At 36.4% G+C, this 21,951-nt stretch overlaps 1 protein-coding gene across 6 annotated transcripts in view; it reads right to left on the bottom strand.

The window, feature by feature from the left end:
• Nucleotides 1-21,951, bottom strand: part of LOC117305025 (tumor protein p53-inducible protein 11-like) — a 44,070-nt gene that overhangs the window by 18,917 nt on the left and 3,202 nt on the right. Inside the window, exons 1-2 of one of the 6 annotated variants that reach the window (XM_033789719.1) lie at nucleotides 16,217-16,359; nucleotides 7,619-7,815 (exon numbers count right to left, since the gene is read on the bottom strand). The exons of 1 other annotated variant lie outside the window; for it this stretch is intronic. In XM_033789719.1, coding sequence (XP_033645610.1) covers nucleotides 7,619-7,659 — 41 coding nt within the window. In that variant the 5' untranslated portion in view covers nucleotides 7,660-7,815; nucleotides 16,217-16,359. Of the gene's footprint in view, nucleotides 1-1,828; nucleotides 2,037-4,384; nucleotides 4,540-7,618; nucleotides 7,816-8,038; nucleotides 8,271-16,216; nucleotides 16,360-21,951 lie in introns of those variants that run through there. 4 more of the 6 variants (XM_033789720.1, XM_033789717.1, XM_033789716.1 and 1 more) reach the window with 4 other exon arrangements.

Here is a 21,951-nt window from a genome sequence, read left to right as displayed (position 1 = left end):
ATTTAATCGTTAAAACTTAGAATTGAATCGTTAAAACTTAGAATTGAATCGTTAAAACTTAGAATTTAATCGTTAAAACTTAGAATTTAATCGTTAAAACTTAGAATTGAATCGTTAAAACTTAGAATTTAATCGTTAAAACTTAGAATTTAATCGTTAAAACTTAGAATTTAATCGTTAAAACTTAGAATTGAATCGTTAAAACTTAGAATTTAATCGTTAAAACTTAGAATTTAATCGTTAAAACTTAGAATTTAATTTGAACACCTGATGAAATAATGACATAACACAAAACTGTATTAAAAGTTACTCAAATTGCTTGATTATAACTATGTAGTCTCACTGTAAGATTGTATACTTTTTCTAATGCAGAAAAGAGAATAACATTGTATCTTGGCTGTTAAGTCACTCATCGTGATCATGCAGAAAACAGCACCTCGGTTGTACTATAACATTCATCTCATGTGATCTATGTTTTTCAGAATTTCAAGCTTATGCCTAGTCATTACAACTTGATAGTGTATTGTATTGGATTAAACCACATTCTACATGTGTTGCTTGACAGCACTGTAATATGTGATAGAGTGATAAATGAGGTTACGCTAATGTATCGTTGTAAAAAAAAAGTTGAATCCCTGTGATTCCCTTAAGTTTGCATAGAGTCTATCTGGCTTAGTTTAAAGCCATTGGACCCTTTCGGTACAGAAAAAAAGGAAAAAAATTCACAGATTTACAAATAACTTAAAGGGTTTACAGAAGGTAGTGGTGAAATACTTCTCTTGAAATATTATTCCATGAAATGCTTTACTTTTTGAGAAAACAGTAACACAATATCAATTCTCGTTAACGACAATTACGGATTTATTTTAAACACATGTTATGACACGGCGAAATGCGCGGATACAAGGGTGGGTTTTCCTGTTGTTTTCTCCCGACTCCGATGACCGATTAAGCCCAAATTTTCACAGGTTTGTTATTTGATATAGAAGTTGTGATACACGAAGTGTGGGCCTTGGACAATACTGTTTACCAAAAGGGTCCAATGGCTTTAATATCGTACCTAATACTTGTTAATGTTCATGTTAGTCCATTAGTTTTTGTTTGTCAGGGCATGCCTACCACAAGCTTTTGCTTTTCTGTTTTTTTTGCCCCCATTTTCAATTCTCCACGTTACCGTTATTTTGATTATCTGTTGGATGCAACCGTAACTCAATTTCATTTATGGCATTAATCAATCTTTTAATTAATAATCTTTTAATTTATATGATATATTATTTTTAGTTTATATGATTATTTACAATGCTTAAAATGGCTGTATTTATCAACAAGCCATCTACAAGTACATGACACCAACCTGTTTACACACTTAACACCCAACTAACAAATGGTTGATACCAGGATGTTACTTTACAATCTGACAGAATGGACATCAGATAGGGCTAATTAGTTTGTATACATTGAAAGTTCATAAGTGACATAAATAACTGCATCTGCCAAGGGTGTCCTCTGCTGTCATCACTAGTTTGTCAATCAGAACACTTGGTGATAGTTATAGTTGTATGTAATGTACCCCCATGTAGTCATTCATAAAATCAATTGTGTCAAAATGTTTAAATATATGCTTCACAATCCTTTCTTTAAAAAGTTACGTTTTGGGGACTTGTGGCACAAAACCTATAAATCTCAGTACAAACGACTTTATCTATTTTGCTTAAACAACTCTCCAAAATGTTATGGAATTGCATGTTGTTTGAATTTTGTGAAGGATTTGTCAAGCGTTCACCAAAATGTACACTACATGTAGCAACTTATGATAACAGGTACCTACCTCCATGCATCATCTTTAAAGGTACATGTAACATCTTCAGAGCTTGTTGCACTCATTATTCAACAAATGTTGTATTTGGAAATCTTAAGCTCACAAAGAAAATCCTTGATACAACCCGACCATCAGCTGACACAATTCTGACTAACATACAAAGTCACTGAATATACCAATATACATGTATAAACAATCTGAACACTGACAATGACTTTGTTTCAGTACATGTATTTGTTTCCAATTCAAAGGATCAGGATATAAGTTTGAATACAACAAGGAAATGCCGACTTGAAACTAAAAGCAGAATACACAATTGACGTCAGTACTATTGGCAATAGGCCTACTGTAACCTGCTAAAATAACAAGCTGTACAAGTAGCATTGATATCAACAATACACAATTGATACTTCTTTGTTATTCAAGTGTTAAAAACTTCACAAAATGCTTCACAGTGACAAGGATTGGTTGTCAAGGTCATTGTGGTGTAGTCACTCCCTGCTCTTTGTATATAAGGTTGGGTAAGGTACAAGTCTAAATATATGTACATGTAGCAGTATAACAATATCTCACTGAAAATACACTACATGTATTTGCATAAAGTTGTGTACACAACCTTGAAGGAAAGCCCCGTGTTGATTGCATGCGATGTATGAAAGTTAAAAGGAAATTGAAAGATAACACACCCTGTTGCTAATTCTGTGTTCTGTTGGCTGAAACACGGACACATTGGATTAACTTACATGGTGACTTGTATATAGTCTAGTGCATGAGATTTGTGCACCGTGAACTATTGACACGCGTCAAGACATCGCGTCAAGACATCGCATCAAGACATCGCGTCAAGACATCACGCACGCATGTTTTGTGGGGACTAGTTGCCATCGACATTGTTAGAATTACAATTTTTGTTTGGTTACAGCTCACCCTCTCCTGATGTGAATGTGATGAACAGCAACTAAACAACTGAATGTGATAAATACTGCATTTAAATGCATCCCTGAACCCGACAGAAATACAACAAATGCCACTTATCCATTGAACTCATTGGGACACTGAGGGAAGGTAACTGAATTTGTTGTTACCAGTGTATAGGCCTGTACATGGTTTATCAATTGAGCAGCACTTGCTAGCATTATACCCTGATGTAATGCACAATCTGATAAGAATATGTAGGCCAAAGGCTCTACAGGGACCATCCCATGCTAGGTGCATCATTTATTGTCAATTTCCCTTGGCATCACTGGCATCACTGGCATAGTGTAATGTAGGACTGGATTGATAACAAATGATGAAATTGATAATACAGTATCACCATCTCAATGAGCATTGCCAGCTTTGTGACAATTTACACACTCAAATGTCTTATAACTGTGTCTACTTTATAAATTTGTCGTTATTTGTTCCAATTGTAAACCATTCAAATTTTTTTTTATTATCTCAGATTAAAAACATGCTAAGTTTTCACACAAAAAAGATTGTAATAACAGTAAAAACGTGTTTTGCTTTAAGAATTGAGCTTTGTTCATGCTGTGACTGTAACGGTTACAATAAACACTGCACATGAATGTTGTGTGAATGATAATTTTAAGAATTGAGCTTTGTTCATGCTGTGACTGTAACGGTTACAATAAACACTGCACATGAATGTTGTGTGAATGATAATTTTAATACTGTACACATGGCTAATAATATCCTTGTACTTTTACACTTGATAAAAAGTAGCTCATAGCCTGCTCTGTGCTTATGGTGTAGGTTTGTTGCTAAAGCTTTAACAAAAACTTACTTCTTTTCAATTAAATAGTTGATAAAAGTGACCCGCTCTGTGAAAATGAGTCACATGTACGCAATTTCAAGAATTGAGTTATATGCATGGCTGGAAAGAACACATCAGCAGCAGTAATTTGGTATGTGTCTAAGCTTTGGGGTGTATCGCGTTGCTGAGTTACTCCCGTTTGAAATTAACCACTACACCCTTTTATGTGAAAAACGAATTACAAGTAAAATGATATTTTAAACTACCATTTCGTGCAAAAGAATACAAATTAGACATAAGTATGACCACAAAATTGTTGTATTCATAGCTTTATTGCCTTAAAGTAAGTGTTCTAAAGGTTAACCATGCATCTACAGATCTTAAAAAGGAAAAAAATAAGAATGTTTTGCCACTTTGCAGCTTTACATGTCTTTGTGGACCCTGAGTATCCAAGTAGAAGCTGAATTTAATGATTCCTGATAGAGTTAAATGAAAAATTGCATTTGTTTAGTTGCACCACAAAGATATCAGATCATAGGGCCTACATCATAAACGATACGGTGATATATACATGTATAGCATTTCACAAACATTACATGCAGGAATGTTAGGCAGATTGGAATCATTTAATGCAATTGTCATATCATACATGTACCATATCAGGTTTGACACTCCTAGGATTAAAACCATGTTTAAAGCTGCATAAAATTTCATGTGCAAAAAAAGCCCAGTGTTTAAATAGTAAGATACATTCACAGCTTGCATGATACATTCAGCTTCTGTGATGTAGAGGCCTTTTGAATACTTACACGCACATGCCTGTCTCCTTGATTTCATATGAAACATTAATCATTTCCTCAGAATAATGTTGAGCAGCACTATGACTATCATCTTTCACCATAACGTTACAGTATGTTCCTGCCATGATCTGAATACTTGATGGGCTAAAAACCACTAGAGTTTACACATCAGGTACAGCAGTGACTGTCAAGTGCATCAAGGTGTGTCTAACCCTCAAGAGACCCATGCATGGCCTACTGCTGGCCAATACATAGGTTAAACACATAAACATACCCGGTATTCAGTCAATATTTTATTCTCTTTTTAAAAACTATAAACAATTTTGATTATTATTGGAAGACTACGATTCATCAGTCCTTTTTGACAACTCTTAATAATCGCCCCAAAGAAAGGAACCTCTCAGGTTTTTAAAAATACCTTTTAAAAAGTAGTTTATTACTTCAGAGTATAATTTTTTTAAATTTTTGTTGATCAAACCTGTAAGCTAAGTTTGTATAGAATTGGTGCTGTTCAAATATCCAATACTCTCTTTGATAGTGTGCAATGATATTCTCTCAATGCTCTGATACTGTGCGATTATCCTGTGGCAATGCTTTGGTAGTGCGATTATCTTAATTGCTTTAATATTGTGCAATTATTCTGTCGCAATGCCTTGGCATCGTGCAATTAATCTGTCTCAATACTTACGGTACTATTATTTGCGTTTCAATTATAATCCCGTTTCAGTTGTTGGTATTGTGCAATTTTTCTGTCTCAATTCTTCATACCTTAGACAGTTTCGCTATTCCTATTTGTGGAGAAACGGTTTTATGACCAGCTGGAGCTCTGTTTAAAACTGGTTGTTTTCGGATACTACGCGCTAGTCTTGGTGCAAGAGGTTTCTTGTTATGGGCGATGCGGGCGCTGTCAGTTAGTTGGCCGCGCTGTGTGTGAAAGGAAAACGAGAATGTCTTGCACCAAGACTATACGCACACGAACAAATCCGAAAACTGTCGTCTCAGTCATAACAAAGCAACACACTGACGTCAGAGCTCAAGCACGTCGGACACAGATAAGTTTTACAGAGTTTCTTACTTTATTACGCCCTTCTTTGAAAAATCTCACGCATAGCTGGCCTCTTGACTTGGCATCTCTGACATGTATCACTGAGTAAAGCAACACATATCTTTAAGTAAGAGTAAACATGAATAAATAAATAGAGCACGAGTCGTTTTGGTAAGCATGAGCTTGAAAAACAGCCAGCCAGTAAAGAAAACAAGACAACCAGACAGACAGACAAACAGACAAAAGGACAGATGAACATAAAATATGACACAACAAATTCGTAATAAAAGCGACAAGCTAGATGGCAGAACAGTTTTTAAGCTGAAAATAAACAAGACAAGTATTGGAGAGATGGATGTGGTTCGATTACATAGCATGGGAAGCTGTACATAATGGGAGATCATTTTAGTGACGTTTGAAAGAAGACTTTAAAAGGCTCACGGACCGCTTAGATCTAATGCAATCATCTAACAAGGACCATAGAGTACATGTAAGTGGTGCAAGTGAATGGAACATACAGATTAGTGCAGGATCTTAGGCCTTTCTGAGTCCTCCATTCACTATCTGGTACATTTGAAGTGTTGTGGCCGAGCGGTTTAGAGCACCGAATTCAAAATTGGGTGTTTCTTACCAGCAGAGTGTGGGTTCGAATCTAGACACTTAACCATTGCCTCGTCATTTGGATTGGACGTAAAGCCGTCGGTCCCTGGACCATTGTAATGCATGTAAAAAAATCAAGTGCACTCAAAAAAGAGAAAAGGGTTCACCCCGTGGTCCTGGCTGTGGCTACTGAATGCACGCAGCACCTTGTTCACCCTTACGAGGTGCTAATGGGTCTTACAATTCATAATTTAAATGACCTACTGTACCCTTATTTAAAGGAACATTACAGAATTGGTTTTTGCTAACAAAACAGTTGCTGGCAGTGTAATCACTTTATGTAATTCACCATACATAAACTGACAAACCTGCTGTAGAAGTTCGAAATCGATCGGCCATCTGGATCACGAGAAAATAGTACAAAACCGATTACAAATTTTGCATTGCATCGATGCCAAAATAAAAATGAATAAAACGCTCACTGAGCAGAAACTCCAAACCCAAAGTCAGATTATTTATTTCTCATCAAATAAGACATTTCAGACAGAAATATTCAATAGCGTTCTTTTAATGTATACTAAGTACCTTGAGTAACCTTGTTAACAGTACAAGACTAAATAAACCTTGATTATTATTTAATATTATTATTTGTTTTAAAACTCAAGATACTAAAGACAAACAATTGGAATGCCATGCTCCTCCAGCCCGCCGGGTGATAAACAACAATTTTGGCCTACACTCAAATACTCCATACTCGGACAATTTCCTGAAACGGATTTTGAAAAACTAAAAAATTAGTTTTTTTACACTAGTCTTGGACATGAAATGCTTTGTACTTGGTGTCTTTTTGTTGATTCCAATGATTCCTCTATGTATGATTGTTGTACCCCAAGTAGAAATAAAAAGGTTGGTGTGATGTTTCATTACAAGGTTAATCAAAATGCATCATTTAAGTAAAATATAGCAGGAAGTAAATTGATAGAATTTTGTACACTACACGTATGCACCTCTATACTGTTGCATTAATTGTCCTTATCATGCACACACGCAAGCAGTGAACTGAGACAATCCTCGGACATGACTGGGTACTTGGTTACAATGAAAGCAACGGTATATCAACTTGGATGTAATCTAAGACAGGTCCAAGGCGTTTTGAGATCCTTGAATCCTTCTGTTTTAGTGGCAAAACTACAAGCACTATGTGTGTATAATGTGTACAAAAGTCAGTTCAATGTACCAGGCATACAGAACAACATCTGGGTAAATTTACTGACGACAGTAGGCTACATGTTTACTTTAGTACAACACTTCTTATTTAGTAACTATGGCAACATGCCTGCTTATATTATGTGGCAACCGTCTGCTTATAGTAAAAACGAACAGGGCAAATGTATTTGAGGATAATCTTCTCCAAACTAACATTACAGTAAATCCTAACTGTCTATCGCAACTGTCACAGATAATAAAATAACTTATTTTACAAAATACATTACTGCTTTTCACTATTGTACCTCGGAGAAAGGACCTCCCTGCTTGTTACATAAGTACGTAATGTGTAAGTTGAAAGGCCAGAGACGTTCAGTGTACAAGATTCTTACCTTGCTGGTTTAAAATGCTGCGGTTCATGAAGTGTATCCATGATGAATCAATTGTAATCTCAGAGAGTGTGTCCCACTAAATGCCAATCAATGTACAACGTACACCAGGAAGTGCAAATACCAATTCCATTCCATGTGTCACTTACAATGACAAATATGTCATTTCTGGTATGCATGCTTCCAATCCGATACCTCAACTGTAACATAATATCAATGAAAATTGACACTCTAGTACAATATCATAATGCGATTATACTCTTTTTTACTAAAATTACAGTTTGATTTTGGTTTTTTAAAGCTACTGTCAGATGGAAGATTTCCAGTTATGATCACTTTCCAATGTGCCTGACCTTCATTCTATAAAGCTCTAGGCCTAAACTATGCAGACATGGTCTACATTTTTGGGTCAGATGAACCAACCTTATCAGATGTACACATCACATGACCCGCCTTCTGATACACTCAAACCATGGAGCTTTTTATAGCTCCATGCTCAAACTAGGCCTTGAGTCAAGCTTAACTCAGTATCAATAATAGCAAGGTTGATGATTACATCTTGTATCATTGTTGTTATAAATGTTTCTGTAATTTCTTTCAGACATTTTGATAGACTTCATTCAAGTCTGAGATCACTTCAACATCAGGTCCACACAAAAAGTCTTTAGAAAAAATATTTCCCTGGGATTGCCATTTTGTTTACCCCGACTACAAACCAAGCTTGAAATGTAGAGCTTTATAATCTACTAATATAACCATTTTATTATCATTTTCTGTGCACTACAAATTGCATGCATGTACTCTTAAAACAATAAGCACTGCAAACCCACTTTAAATACATTGTACACTTAAAGGCAGTGGACACTATTGGTAATTACTCAAAATAATTATTATCATAAAACCTTACTTGATTACGATTAATGGGGAGAGGTTAATAGTATAAAACATTGCTCACTCTGAAGTAATGTAGTTTTCAAGAAAGAATTACGTGATCAATTATGTACTAATTTTTCTGTAAAATGTAGTACCTCTGATAGACATGCTGGTTGGTTCCCTCATAACAACAACACTCACAGTACGGGTCTTCGCAATGCTACTAAATATATGGTGCCTAAACGTAGGACTAAGCGTTATGGCAATAGTGCAATCCCATTCCTTACTCAACTTTTAAACCAATCTTCCTTAGACTGGAGCTTCCATATTTGCTTTTGTTTTATTGGTGTACATGTGGGCTGTAAATTTTTTTTGTCAATGCTATATGCCCTCATAAATGAGGGTCTCCCACATCCTGTTTTATCAAATTTGTTTCCCAATTTTTGCCATCATTATTTTTGTCATCTGTTCAGTTTTTAACTGATAGGGTTCCCTTTTTAGCTGGTTTATTCCATAGTGGGGTTTCAATGTATAAGAGGGTTCCCACAACACCCTGTGCATTTTGTTAGTGTCTTTTAGTGGTTTATCTAATATTTATTTTTACTTATTGTCATCTTCTTACATAATGTTCCTCCCTGCGGTGGTGCAATTTTTGTGTATTTATCTCTGCAATTTTATCAATATTATTATCTTGTAAGGCCACATTATTCAGCTTCGTGCTGCCAGTTGGTTTTTTAATAAAAATGAATGAATGAATGAATTAATTATTAACGAATTCGATTTTGAGACCTCAGATGTAGAATTTGAGGTCTCGAAATCAAGCATCTGAAAGCACACAACTTTGTGTGACAAGGGAGTTTTTTTTCTTTCATTATTATCTCGCAACGGCGACAACCAATTGAGCTGAAACTTTTACAGGTTTGTTATCTTATATGCATTATATGTTGAGATACACCAACTGTGAAGAGTAGTCTTTGACCATTACCAATAGTGTCCAGTCTTAAATCACTTCTAACGTAATTTTAATTTTTGTTCAGGCTTCAATAAATTTGTGCATTTATATTGAGTCAAGAGTTAGCGTTAAGTCAATATTTATATAGCTGTATGATTAACGTACATTCCTCACTTGAGGAGCACATTGTATATGCTCTAGTTCTGAGTTACAGTACATTTGAAATTAACATAAAATATCATCCCCTTGTGACATGAATAAGGCCCTACTATTTTTTGTTACACTTTTCAAATTAAAACAATATGTACAATGAAAACAAGATAGTACTAAAAAAATGAAAGTTGTGTTGGAATCAGAAATCCCAGGGAGAGAACCAGATTTAGACTTGTTTCATGTTAATTCAAAGTAACTTGCAACAGTTTGTTTTATTGTTGATTTTTGCTTATTGTGTGGTTATTGATGACATCCAAAATGGGACAAGAGTTTCAACCCAGAAGGGACCTTACTTGCATTTAGGTAAATACATTTTTGTAGGTCAATTATCTCTAAAACTCTTCATTTTCAGGACAAAGGGTTTATTGAATAGAAACCTGACCTTAATAATCTAAAAACATGCAGTTGTTAATTTGTATACTCAATGTTGACCTCTTTGTATAGCAAGGTCAAAGGTCAAGGTGTCAACAATACGATATTGGTTTTTTTCACTCAGAGACTTCACTCGAAAATGAGTAAGAACAAACCATGGCGGAATTTATGATGTAAAATGAAAACATTTTACTACAACATTAATAAAAACAACAATAAAAAAAACAACACCAAGATAAAGATTTAGAAAACATCTTTAACTGTGTCAACTACTGTGATAATACTATAATAATAGGCCAATTCATCCTACAATACTAGAACACGTACAATAATAACCCCATTGTTGTGGCAGTGTTAAGAAGCTGTCCATCTATACTAAGTCACTGTTTAGAGTAGGGTGTACAGTAGCTATTGGCAAAAATGAAGAATGGACTTTGATTTGGTTCAAATCGTCAATCAGCAGTTCTGAGGGTTCTTATAAATTATTATCATTACCGGTAGTAACTCATTATTAACTACAGGTATTAGTTATTATTAGGTGCAAACAATCACTACACCTTGCTTCAAATTATGTTATTTTCTTGTCGTGACAAAAAGTATGCACAACTGGATCAATGTTAATGGCACTGACAATGATAGGCCTACTGATGTTAACAAGCAAATTTTATAGCAGTCGAAATGTCTTAAAGCCATTGGACCCTTTCGATTCAGAAAACAAAATAAAAGTTCACAGATTTACAAATAACTTACAGCGTTTACAGAAGGTAATGGTGAAAGACTTCTCTAGAAATATTATTCCATGAAATGCTTTACTTTTTGAGAAAACAGCAAAACAATATAAATTCTCGTTAACGAGAATTACAGATTTATTTGAAACACATGTCATGACACGGCGAAACGCGCGGAAACAAGGGTGGGTTTTTCCGTTGTTTTCTCCCGACTCCGATGACCGATTGAGCCTAAATTATCACAGATTTGTTATTTGATATAGAAGTTGTGGTACACAAAGTGTGGGCCTTGGACAACACTGTTTACCGAAAGGGTCCAATGGCTTTAAATTATTACTTTCTGTTTTGTTTTGTTGTTTTGGGGGGTTGTTTATTGAACCTTTCAGTACATTTTCATTTGCAGACTGTTGGTTAAATAGGAAAATTGTGTGGATCTTGCCAAACATGCAATTTGTTTTTTAAAATGTATGACAATAAGATCAATGCAAATACATTGTGAGCATTCTTCTTTTTTCCAGATTGTAGCATTCATGAAGGCTTTTTTAAAGGCAGTGGACACGATTGGTAATTACTCAAAACAATTATTAGCATAAAACCTTTCTTGGTGACGAGTAATGGGGAGAGGTTGATGGTATAAAACATTGTGAGAAACGGCTCCCTCTGAAGTGCCATAATTTTTGAGAAAGAAGTAATTTTCCACTAATTTGATTTCGAGTTTAGAACTTGAGGTCTCGAAATCAACCATCTAAACGCACACAACTTCGTATGACAAGGGTGTTTTGTTCTTTCATTATTATCTCGCAAGTTCGATGACCGATTTACATGATTGAGCTCAAATTTTCACAGGTTAGTTATTTTATGCATATGTTGAGATACACAAACTGTGAAGGCTAGTCTTTGACAATTTCCAATAGTGTCCACTGCTTTTAAATGGTCTTTATAAAAACAGTAAAGTACACACTTTTTGGATAATTTGTTTAATTCAAATGATACATTTTTGGGGTTGAACAAAGAATTGACTAAAGTGGGATTCGAACCAACAACCAACGGCACTCTACCCAACTGAGCTATCTAGCCCTATATTGGCGGTGTCCTTATTTTGTCAATACATACATCTTTGCTCGAGGGTGCCAGTCAGAAGCCATACATTTTACAACCGTTAACTGCCGTGTAGCCAGGGATCACACCCAAATTACGATACAACCTGGCGGCAGCCAGGGGATCACCTTAAGGGGATGGACTTTTTGTTTCAGATATCATTAAAACCACAAGGGACAGCTTGTCCTTGCTCCATGGTTCAAACATGGAGGAATAATACACAAGGAGCTACAATGCGTAGATAAAGGGTTCACTGAGCAAATACCGTAAATTTTAACAGCCACACTTGGCCAAAAGTTATCAAAATCACAGAAATATTTAAGCATTATTTCATTCATATCAATATCAATAGTTGCATTACTGGAATATCAGTGTAACCTTCCTTTTGAAAGTCGGATTTAAATGCAGGAAACGCCAGCAGAATCAGAATCTCACTGCGCATCGAATGGACAATAAAGCTAACACTGTGGTACATAGCTACTGCGCATGCAATTACTGTTTTGTTCGTTTGTTCAGAATTATGTACTATTAAAAAACACAAACGAGTAATTTCTCCACTGTGCAGTCCGAAGCTGTAACAGACCCTGTGCACAAACAAAGGGAACTTAATCATCCATGGTGATGTCCATATTTGATAATCGTCTCAACTATAGTTGGGACTGGACTGGTCCCAACTTGAGTCTGAGACTGCGGTTATTTCTCTGCATTAGCCACACTGAATTGACTGCCGTCCCAAACTGTACCAATGGGTTGATTGTCCAAACTCAGTGTAGTGGGATAGGCCTGGGTTGGTAATATAGCTGAGTGGTGGGGATGGTCTCCTCATAGAAGATGGGACAGTCATTACTCTAGTTGGGACCCCCAGTCCCAACTGTAGGAATGACTGTCCCAACTGTAGTAGTGATTTTAACGAATATTTTAGTATCTTGACGAATTTTGCCATTGTTAGGTTTTTAAATTTTTACTGCGTGAAACCGTGAAACACATTTTTTCGGTGTCAAAAAAGGGGCAAACTGTTAAAATTGTTATTACGGAATTGATTATGACTTCAAGGTTACATGACATACGCGCTTCTATTCCAGCAGTGCTAACGCGCTAGGCGAGCGCTTTGTTTTGTTTCTTTTGCGTATCGACGAACGGGCTACACTAAACAGCATACATCTTCCCCAAAATAAGTTTCCTTTTAAAAACGTAGACGGCACACACCGTACGTTTGCCGTGACCCTGACTATTTCCTGTAACATCAGAAAAAATAAACAAGTGATTTACTTTAAGGAAGAAATAACCTTTCCACACATTTGTTCAAATCTAGTGCGGGGATTCGATAACATTATAACAAAAATAGACATTTGCTGAGACTTAAATTTTAGTACAAAAATGTAAAAGTTTTCGTCAAAAAACCTCTCGAAATATTTTGTTAAATTAATAAACAATTGGTCTGATCGAAAATGTAAACTTTTATGATCCACAAAACTAACTCATTTATTTTATCAAACTTGAGGTTTATAGATATTATTTAAAAAAGTACACCCACAGCTCATTATTTGATGCGCGCGTACCATGAATATTTGCAGAGAAACTAAAGCATTTTTGAGAAGTTGCGCACAGACTGCAGTCCCAACACGATTATCAAGTTGAATGGAACAAGCGCTACTATATTGTAGCACGCAGTCCATGGTTTATCGCGAATAGCAAAATATCAAGAGAGGGCACTGTTGAACCCACACAAAGGTATAGGCGTTGCGTGCGCGAGTCGTAGAAACTGCATAGAAACCGCCCCATATTCCTTCCCACAATGCATTGCTTTTCTGAATTTTAATAAACCTTATAAATTGATCAGTAATCACCCTATGTATCGTAGCGTCATACGTTATCGACCCTCATATGATTTCGAACCCCAACTTTGATTCCCATTTACCGCGAGATTGTGCAAGTTGCACCGGCGACAGAAGCTATGCAGTTTACTCACGGTCTGTATTTTCATCAGGCTAATTAATCATGCTGAGAATAAAGTTTCCTGTCGTTGGTTATATATGCTCAAACATTTATAAAATGATTGATTTTTTGTACAAATCACTAATATTCTGCCAACTTTCAAATGAGTCAAAGAAACATCTTCCAACCTCGAAAGTTCAAAACAAAATTACTATCTGCTAGATTGAGTTTCATTCTGCTTTAGTCACTAGATGGATCATGTGAGGTGGTTACTATTTGGGATTCTATGGTGTGCCAATATGGGGGAAAAATAAAATATTTTAAGTGAAAATGACAATTTTTATTATTTGATTAACTGCATACTGTAATAAATTCCGAAAAGCGTAATAAATATTAAGTCTACATTAAAGAGAAAATATCATAGATTGGTTTCTTATCTCCTGAAACCAAACATGACTGTCTGTAATGGGGGAAAAACGGATTTTTATGAAGTGCGTGTGCTTCAAGGGGGCTGGGGTGTTTTACTTTCATGCCTTATATGATATCTCTGGATTCTAATAGCCATAATGCCTTAGGACAAAAATGTAATTAAATTTGTTAAGTAGTAATTATTTAATATTTTTGATTTATTTTGCACGCCATACTAGCTTCTGGATATTCAATAAAATACCAACCAATGAAAGGTGTGAAAACATATGACGTTGCTCCAATGTCAGGCATGCATAAGCACCGTTAATGGCGGACTGTCTCTTGCAACGTAAAACCAAAACTTTAAAAATTTCAACACACCATGAAGTGTAAGTGTTATTGTAAAAAAATTGGATAGATGATTTGAAAAAAAAAACATTCAATTTTTGATTGTGAACCATTTTCCTGTTATCCTACTGAAAACACATGACACCAGGATATGGTTTGGGGGCTTAGCGGGCCGTAATTCTACCTCCATGGTTCAATCAAACTCCTTGTACATCGTATTCCCTTCCTCCATGGTTTAACACCATTGTTTAGTTTCTGTGTCCATGGCTAATTCTACCTCCATGCGGACGAAACCGAAATAGTTCTAGGATAGGAGTATTATTTAGCCCCACTTGTGTGGCCAAGGTTAAGGATTCAGCTATCCTTGGCCACACAAGTGGGGCTAGAGGAGTAAGCTAGCCCACCTTGTTGAGCTGTAAATGGCTCCGCTTTATTGGCGACAGTGATGAGACCGATGTTAAAAGCGGAGCCATTTACAGCTCAACAAGGTGGGCTAGGAGTTGCTCTATGGAGTAAGTAAGTGTTAACATATCGTAGCGTCATACGTTATCGACCCTCATATGTTTTTGGTCCCGAACTTTGATTCTCGTTTACCGCGAAATTGTGCAAGCTGCACCGGCGACAGAAGCTATGCAGTTTACTCATAGTCTGTATTTTCATCAGGCTTAATCATGCTGAGAATAAAGTTTCCTGTCGTTGGTTATGCTCAAACATTTATAAAATGATTGATTTTTGGTACTAATCACTGTGCATTATTATGCCAACATTCATGTGAGTCAAAGAAACATCATCCAACCTCGAAAGTTCAAAACAAAATTACTATCTGCTAGATTGAGTTTCATTCTGCTTTAGTCACTAGATGGATCGCGTGAGGTGGTTACTATTTGGGATTCTATGGTGCACAAATGTGGGGAAAATATTAAAATATTTTAAGTGAAAATGACAACAATTTTTTTTATTTATTTACTGCATAACTGTTATAAATTCCAATAAGCGTAATAAATATTAAGTCTTTAAGACTACATTTAAGAGAAAATATCATAGATTGGTTTCTTATCTCCTGAAACCAAACATTACTGGTCTGAAATGGGGGAAAACGGATTGTTTTGAAGTGTGAGTGCATCAAGGGGGGGGGGGTGGGGTGTTTTGCCTTATGATATCTCTGGATTCTAATATAATACTAATATAGTAGTAGCCATAATGCCCTAGGACAAAAATGTAATTAAATTTGTTAAGTACTATTGAATAATATTTTTGATTTATTTTGCACGCCATACTAGCTTCTGAATATTCAATAAAATACCAACCAATGAAAGGTGTGAAAACATATGACGTTGCTCCAATGTCGTGCATGCACAAGCACTGTTAATGGCGGACTGTCTCTCGCAACGTAAAACCAAAACTTTAAAAATTTACCCTGAAGTGAAAGTGTTATTGTTAAAAAATTGGATAGATGATTTGAAAAAAAAATATTTAGTTTTTGATTGTGAACAATATTCCTGTTATCCTACTGAAAACACATGACACCAGGATACTTTAACAGTTAATGCCATTGAGCTGATGCCTGATCATGGTTGGTAATAAAAATGTGATTTGGGTTGTTACGTTTCGTTAATCAATGATAAATATCGGACTGGTAACAGTCAGACATTGTGACAAGTTTCCGATTCTCACCTATAGTTATGAGAGTTATCCATTGTTGACAAAACACCATCTTCGGTCGTGACACTCATAATGCTCTTTTCCAGTCAGTTGTGCCACTTTCTCTTTTTTAGGTGACCGTCATAATAAAGGCAATCGGGAAGGTCATGTATTTTGGTACGGTTCAATGAGATTTGAGGTTAGGTACCACTCTTTATTACGGATGGTGAGGGCGGACGGAAGCAGCATTGGGGGGGGGGGGGGGGGGGGGGGGGGAAGCTGGTGTACACATATTGACAGGCAATGAGGTAACTAATCTCCTTTGTTATTTATATGTGGGGATATGCAGCGTTTTTTCATGCATGACCTCTATGTGAATATTAAATAGTCAAGAGGGCTTCTGGAATTCGGTAAATTTCAGCCTTTTCTGAAAAGTCTCAACCAAAATAAGGTACCAGTAAATAGGATTTTTCAACTGATCGAGATGGTTCACATAGCTTTTTTTTTTTTAGAGTTTAGAAACGGATGGGTACGGAGCCCCTAATTTTTTTTTTTTAATTATCTCGAGATAATACCGATATCTCGTGCGCACGGGATATTATCTCGTGCGCACGAGATGGGCGACATAAATTTATTGGTTTAATTTTTCAATCCTACCGATAATTTTCTGTCGAGTTAGCTAACCCTGTGGTAGCATGGCCCCTTTCAAAGTAGAGGAAATTAGCAAGGGTCCCTTGCTAGTTATTAAATGTTACAAAATGTACCTTGTGTGAATAGAAAACAAGTTTTGTCTACTGTCCATTGTCAAATCTTGTCAATCATTTGCACGTTTTGCACTTCTTTACCCAAGTTAAATTGCTGTCAAGGTTGAAAAAGGCTTTGTCTGAACAGATAGTAAATAAAGTCAAACAGAATGGTCGAGTTTAGTTGGGATTATTGATATCTTATTGCACACAAGGTATTCATAAGATCAACACGCTGCTGAATCTGCAGGGATCTGCCAGATCTCTTAGTTCTACCCTTGAGGCTGGCTAGAATAACTTTCCAACTATAGCTTTGTTTTGATACAGTGAGTTGAGTGAGTTGTGCATGAAGGGCAAGTCTCCTGAGAGTGTGTGATCGTATTGTGGCCGATAGATGGCTGAGAATACGACGTCGTGCCATATTGTTGATGTCAGGAAAGAGTATGATAGGGGAGACTGTGTAACTGATCCTGACACAAGCGAGGCAAATAAAATCATTGATTGTCAATCCACAACAACAATGTTGGAGCCTATTGCTTTAATTAAAGGGGCACACCGGCTCACCGTACGCAATTTAGTGGTGTAGAATCATACATTATGTTTTTTTTAAGATGGTTGCTGTAAAAAATAAAATCATCAAAATGCCACGTTATTAGCGAAAAAATTAAAAAAAAGTAAAAGGCCAATGTATACGTGTTTCCGGCCGTTGCAACTGTCAAATCTTCGTGACATTCATCTGTATTTCCATGTTTTATAAAAAACCGGCATAAATACGGATCAGGCAAATCCTTCGACGATGGAGGTAGACCTCCATGCTTTGACGTCAATCAAAGATCAATTGGTCTTATTAAAGTATCGGTAAAGTTATTTTCATGAGTAAACATTTTAATACTGATGTAGTTTGACTCGCGTTTTTGGGGAGGACGTCTTTAGCAAATGTATATCGAGCTTAAAGGAACACGTTGCCTTGGATCGGTCGAGTTGGTATTTGAAAAGCGTCTGTAACCTTTTAATATAAAATGCATATGATTGGAAAGATGTTTTAAAAGTAGAATACAATGATCCACACAAATGTGCCGGCCATTTATGGGAGTCAAAATGTTGACTCCCATAAATGGCCGACCAGTTCGCAAAGTAAAAAGAAAACCGTGCAATTTCAAGGCATATTTGTGTGGATCATTGTAATCTACTTTTAAAACATCTTTTCAACCATGTGCATTTCATAACAAACGGTTACAAACGCTCTTTATTGACCAACTCGTCCGATCCAGGGCAACGTGTTCCTTTAAGAAAAATTAATGTATCAGAATGATCAGTGTGTGTCGTCACTCAACAAGGAGTCGAGATAAATAGTTGTTGGAAACGATATAACACAATGCTTCTAATATTATCTGGAGTATGTCCCACAATTCCAAGCACTTGAATTGCATAATGTAAAAACAAGTGACTTCATCATATCCTCTATGTATGCCCACTCACGGCATGCAGTAATCCACACAAAGCACACAACACATAGTCACAACTAAAATCATCATCAAACAGCCGCAAGCAAGTGCATGATTAACCCTTGTGGCCGTGGGCGTGTCATCCCTTGCACTTATCCCGACGCTGGTCAGTTCCAATATTTATATCCATGCCATCAAGATGCATTACAAAATGTTTGAAATGTGAATTTCAAAACAATAATGATAAGTTGAGCCCATTTTTTATACACGAAGAAAAACGGGCTCAAATGATCGTAATTTAAAAAACATGGTTGAATTAATTATGATTTTATCAGTATCCAAACAATAAGAAGCAGCAAGAAACAATTTGTAAATCTATATCGCTTTCTCCAACTTTTAAGATAAACACGAGTGAGATGTCCTTTTGCCAAGTAAACCCACTGATAGCATGGCGGGGGGGGGGGGGATGGACTCATAGACCTGCTCTCTAAATGTAAAAGAGTGAAAAACACCACTCTTTTTCATTTCGAGTTGTTCCTCATTATTATGGCAATTTAAAAAGAGAGGTGGTTATTTCACTCTTTTAGGGGGGTTTCACTCCACGCATCAGGACAGAGTAGAAAGTCACTCAAAAGATGCAAACTTCAATCTTAAAGACTGGAAGACCACTCGAAAAAGAATTGTCCCTCATATAGCTCTTCAGGGGAGGGACGGAGTTAACCACGGGGTAAAACGTTTTCCCATGAGACGACTGTGCGGCACCTAAATGTAGCCCGAGCCCTAAATGTAGCCTGACCTAAATATAGCCCCAAACATGCTAAATGTAGTCCGGACCTAAATTTGGGCTTCATTTAGGCCCGGGCTACATTTAGGTACATGTTTGGGGTAGCCCTATATAGGACTCTTCCTCTGGATATCAGGGTACATTTCTGGGGCGGAAAATTTTCAAAGCTTCATATTACTCAAATCTTCGCACCAATGACACCACTGTTACCAATATTAGGCCTAGCTTTCATTCAAACTGAAAATAATTGCTCAATTGTTTTTATAAATTTATTTTGTACATATTTATGGTCAGGGCCTATATTTATTTCTACCAACCCAATATGATATTTATTTTAAAACCCGAATCCTAAATCAGATGAAATAGAAAAAAAAAAACCACAACATCAACGAATTAAGATCCGCCCACCAATCTTCCTATAGTTACCCATAATGCAATTGTGTCCGGTCGCATTTGATGCGGTTCATTTTATGCATAGCCATTTTACTTCAGCTGTTACCATTGCTGTGTGCTGGGTGTGGATTATGAACAGTCTAACGCTGTTGGGATAGGCCTAATTGAATCAATGCAGCCTTACCATGACTCTATGGAGAGTTAATGGAGATTTCAAGCTATGATTAAAGCCTGAGGCTATGGGATATTCTTGATCTCCAACAGCTTCTAGCACGATTAGCCTTAGACTGTCAAAAAATGAAAGATTCCCCTCTGGCAATTGATACTCTACCAATGGCTGTTTTCATAATGTACAATGAATTCATTTGTTTTGACACTGTAGTTAAAGTTGTTTTTAGTTTTGTGACTTTACAATCATTTTTTTCATTCATTTAAATCCACGTATTTTTATAACTAACACTCCGCCGTTGAGTTGACTGAATCAGTTGAAAGTAATGTGCCGTATCAAAGTCAACGGCCTATTTAGTTTAAAGCACCTTAATTGTAATTTATAATACAATTAATCTTTAAATGTTTAACTCTATATTCATAACATATCTAGACCTATTTATTAGTAATTTTATATCTCTCAAACAAAACGTACGTTAACGGGAAGGTGTATACGTTATCGAAATGAATAAAAACTTTTGGTTAGAATCCTATTACAACAGCTTTTGGTGGCATAAGCATTTTAAAAAATCACTTCGAAGGTGGATATGTAAAGAGATATCAGTGTTTATGACCCAAGAGGCGTTTACCGCGGTAACACCTCTCAGATTGTCTTCTCATGAGGATTTATCAGTGTTTATGACCTGAGAGGCGTTTGACGCGGTAACGCCTCTCAGATTGTCTTCTCATGAGGATTTATCAGTGTTTATGACTTATGACCCAAGAGGCGTTTACCGCGGTAACGCCTCTCAGATTGTCTTCTCACGAGGATTTATCAGTGTTTATTACCCAAGAGGCGTTTACCGCGGTAACGCCTCTCAGATTGTCTTCTCATGATGATTTATCAGTGTTTATGACCTGAGAGGCATTTACCCCGGTAATGCCTCTTAGATTGTCTTCTCATGAGGATTTATCATTGTTTATGACCCGAGAGGCGTTTACTCGAGCGGGTCCAATGACCAAACGTGTCCGTTTTCTTTTAGAACGTAGGCCTATGATATCTTATAATTTAATAGCACTCGAGTAGCCCGGGATAGTAACGTTTGAGTTCCATTGAACAGTTATGGTAGTAAATCGGCGGTGTGTTGATATTTTAAATGAGTTTGAGAAAATTTACAACAATTACTTTTTACTTCTGATTTGGAAGCTATTCAAAGGGTTAAGCATATCAGCTTATAAAGCTTCAAGTTGGGTCGATATTGCAACCATGGCACGGTTTAAGTCCATCGTAAACATTTGTTTATGGTTATTCACTGACTGTATACCTCCCATTGTAACAAAATAATTGTAGTCATGTATAAGGTTTGAAGACACATATTTTTAGAAATTAAAATTTTGTCAATATCGGTCGTACCGATAGTCGTGTCTTTGCAGTTTAAGATAACGTCGTAGCCTCCTACAAACACGATTTATTGAAGTGGATTGCGTCAAAAAACTTGCAATTTGTCAAGGGCGTGCGTGCAGTACCTTAGGTAGTATAAACCAATCAGCGTTGTTTAAAGCGGGGTTCGCGACGAAAGGTTTTGTTACATAAATTAGCTGCCAACCCAGCCCACACATCGGACGAATAGGCGCGTGTTTAACGAAATGAAAAAAAATCCGTAGATTTTTCGTTTTTTGTTTCTTCATAGCTTTCTGAGTTACTTGTATTCTTTATGTTATAGTGTATCGAGGAGGTTGAACATAAAGATGCAGTGGATTCAAATTGGCTCTAATGAAGCGCGGCAAGGATCCACAGAGCGGCGATAAGAATCGAGTAACCTTGGCCTTGGAGACAGAATATTTAGAATTGTCCTTCGACGAAAACACTCATCTTCATCCTTCACACAGAGAAAACACATCGATACACGTATTCCTAAATTTAAAATTTAGATATTCTTGGGAAACCAATTTCATATCAACCTTCAACTCCGAAGAAAGGACTACCATAATAATAACATCGTATATGTGGGTAGCTGGAATAGGTTAGTTAACTTGCTGCATCGTACATTTAAAAAATAGTTAAAGGAAAACGTTGCCTTGGGTCGGTCGAGTTGGTATATGAAAAGCGTTTGTAACCGTTTGTTATAAAATGCATATGATTAGAAAGATATTTTAAAAGTAGAATACAACGATCCAAACAAGTATCACTCGAAATTGCGCAGCTTGGTTTTCCTTTTACCTCGTCGCTAACAACACGGTCAGCCATGGACTCCC

This window comes from Asterias rubens, chromosome 22 (assembly GCF_902459465.1).
Source record: "Asterias rubens chromosome 22, eAstRub1.3, whole genome shotgun sequence".
Taxonomy (NCBI): Eukaryota; Metazoa; Echinodermata; class Asteroidea; order Forcipulatida; family Asteriidae; genus Asterias; species Asterias rubens.
The sequence above is the reverse complement of the archived record's forward strand: the minus strand, read 5'-3'. Positions and strand labels throughout refer to the sequence as shown.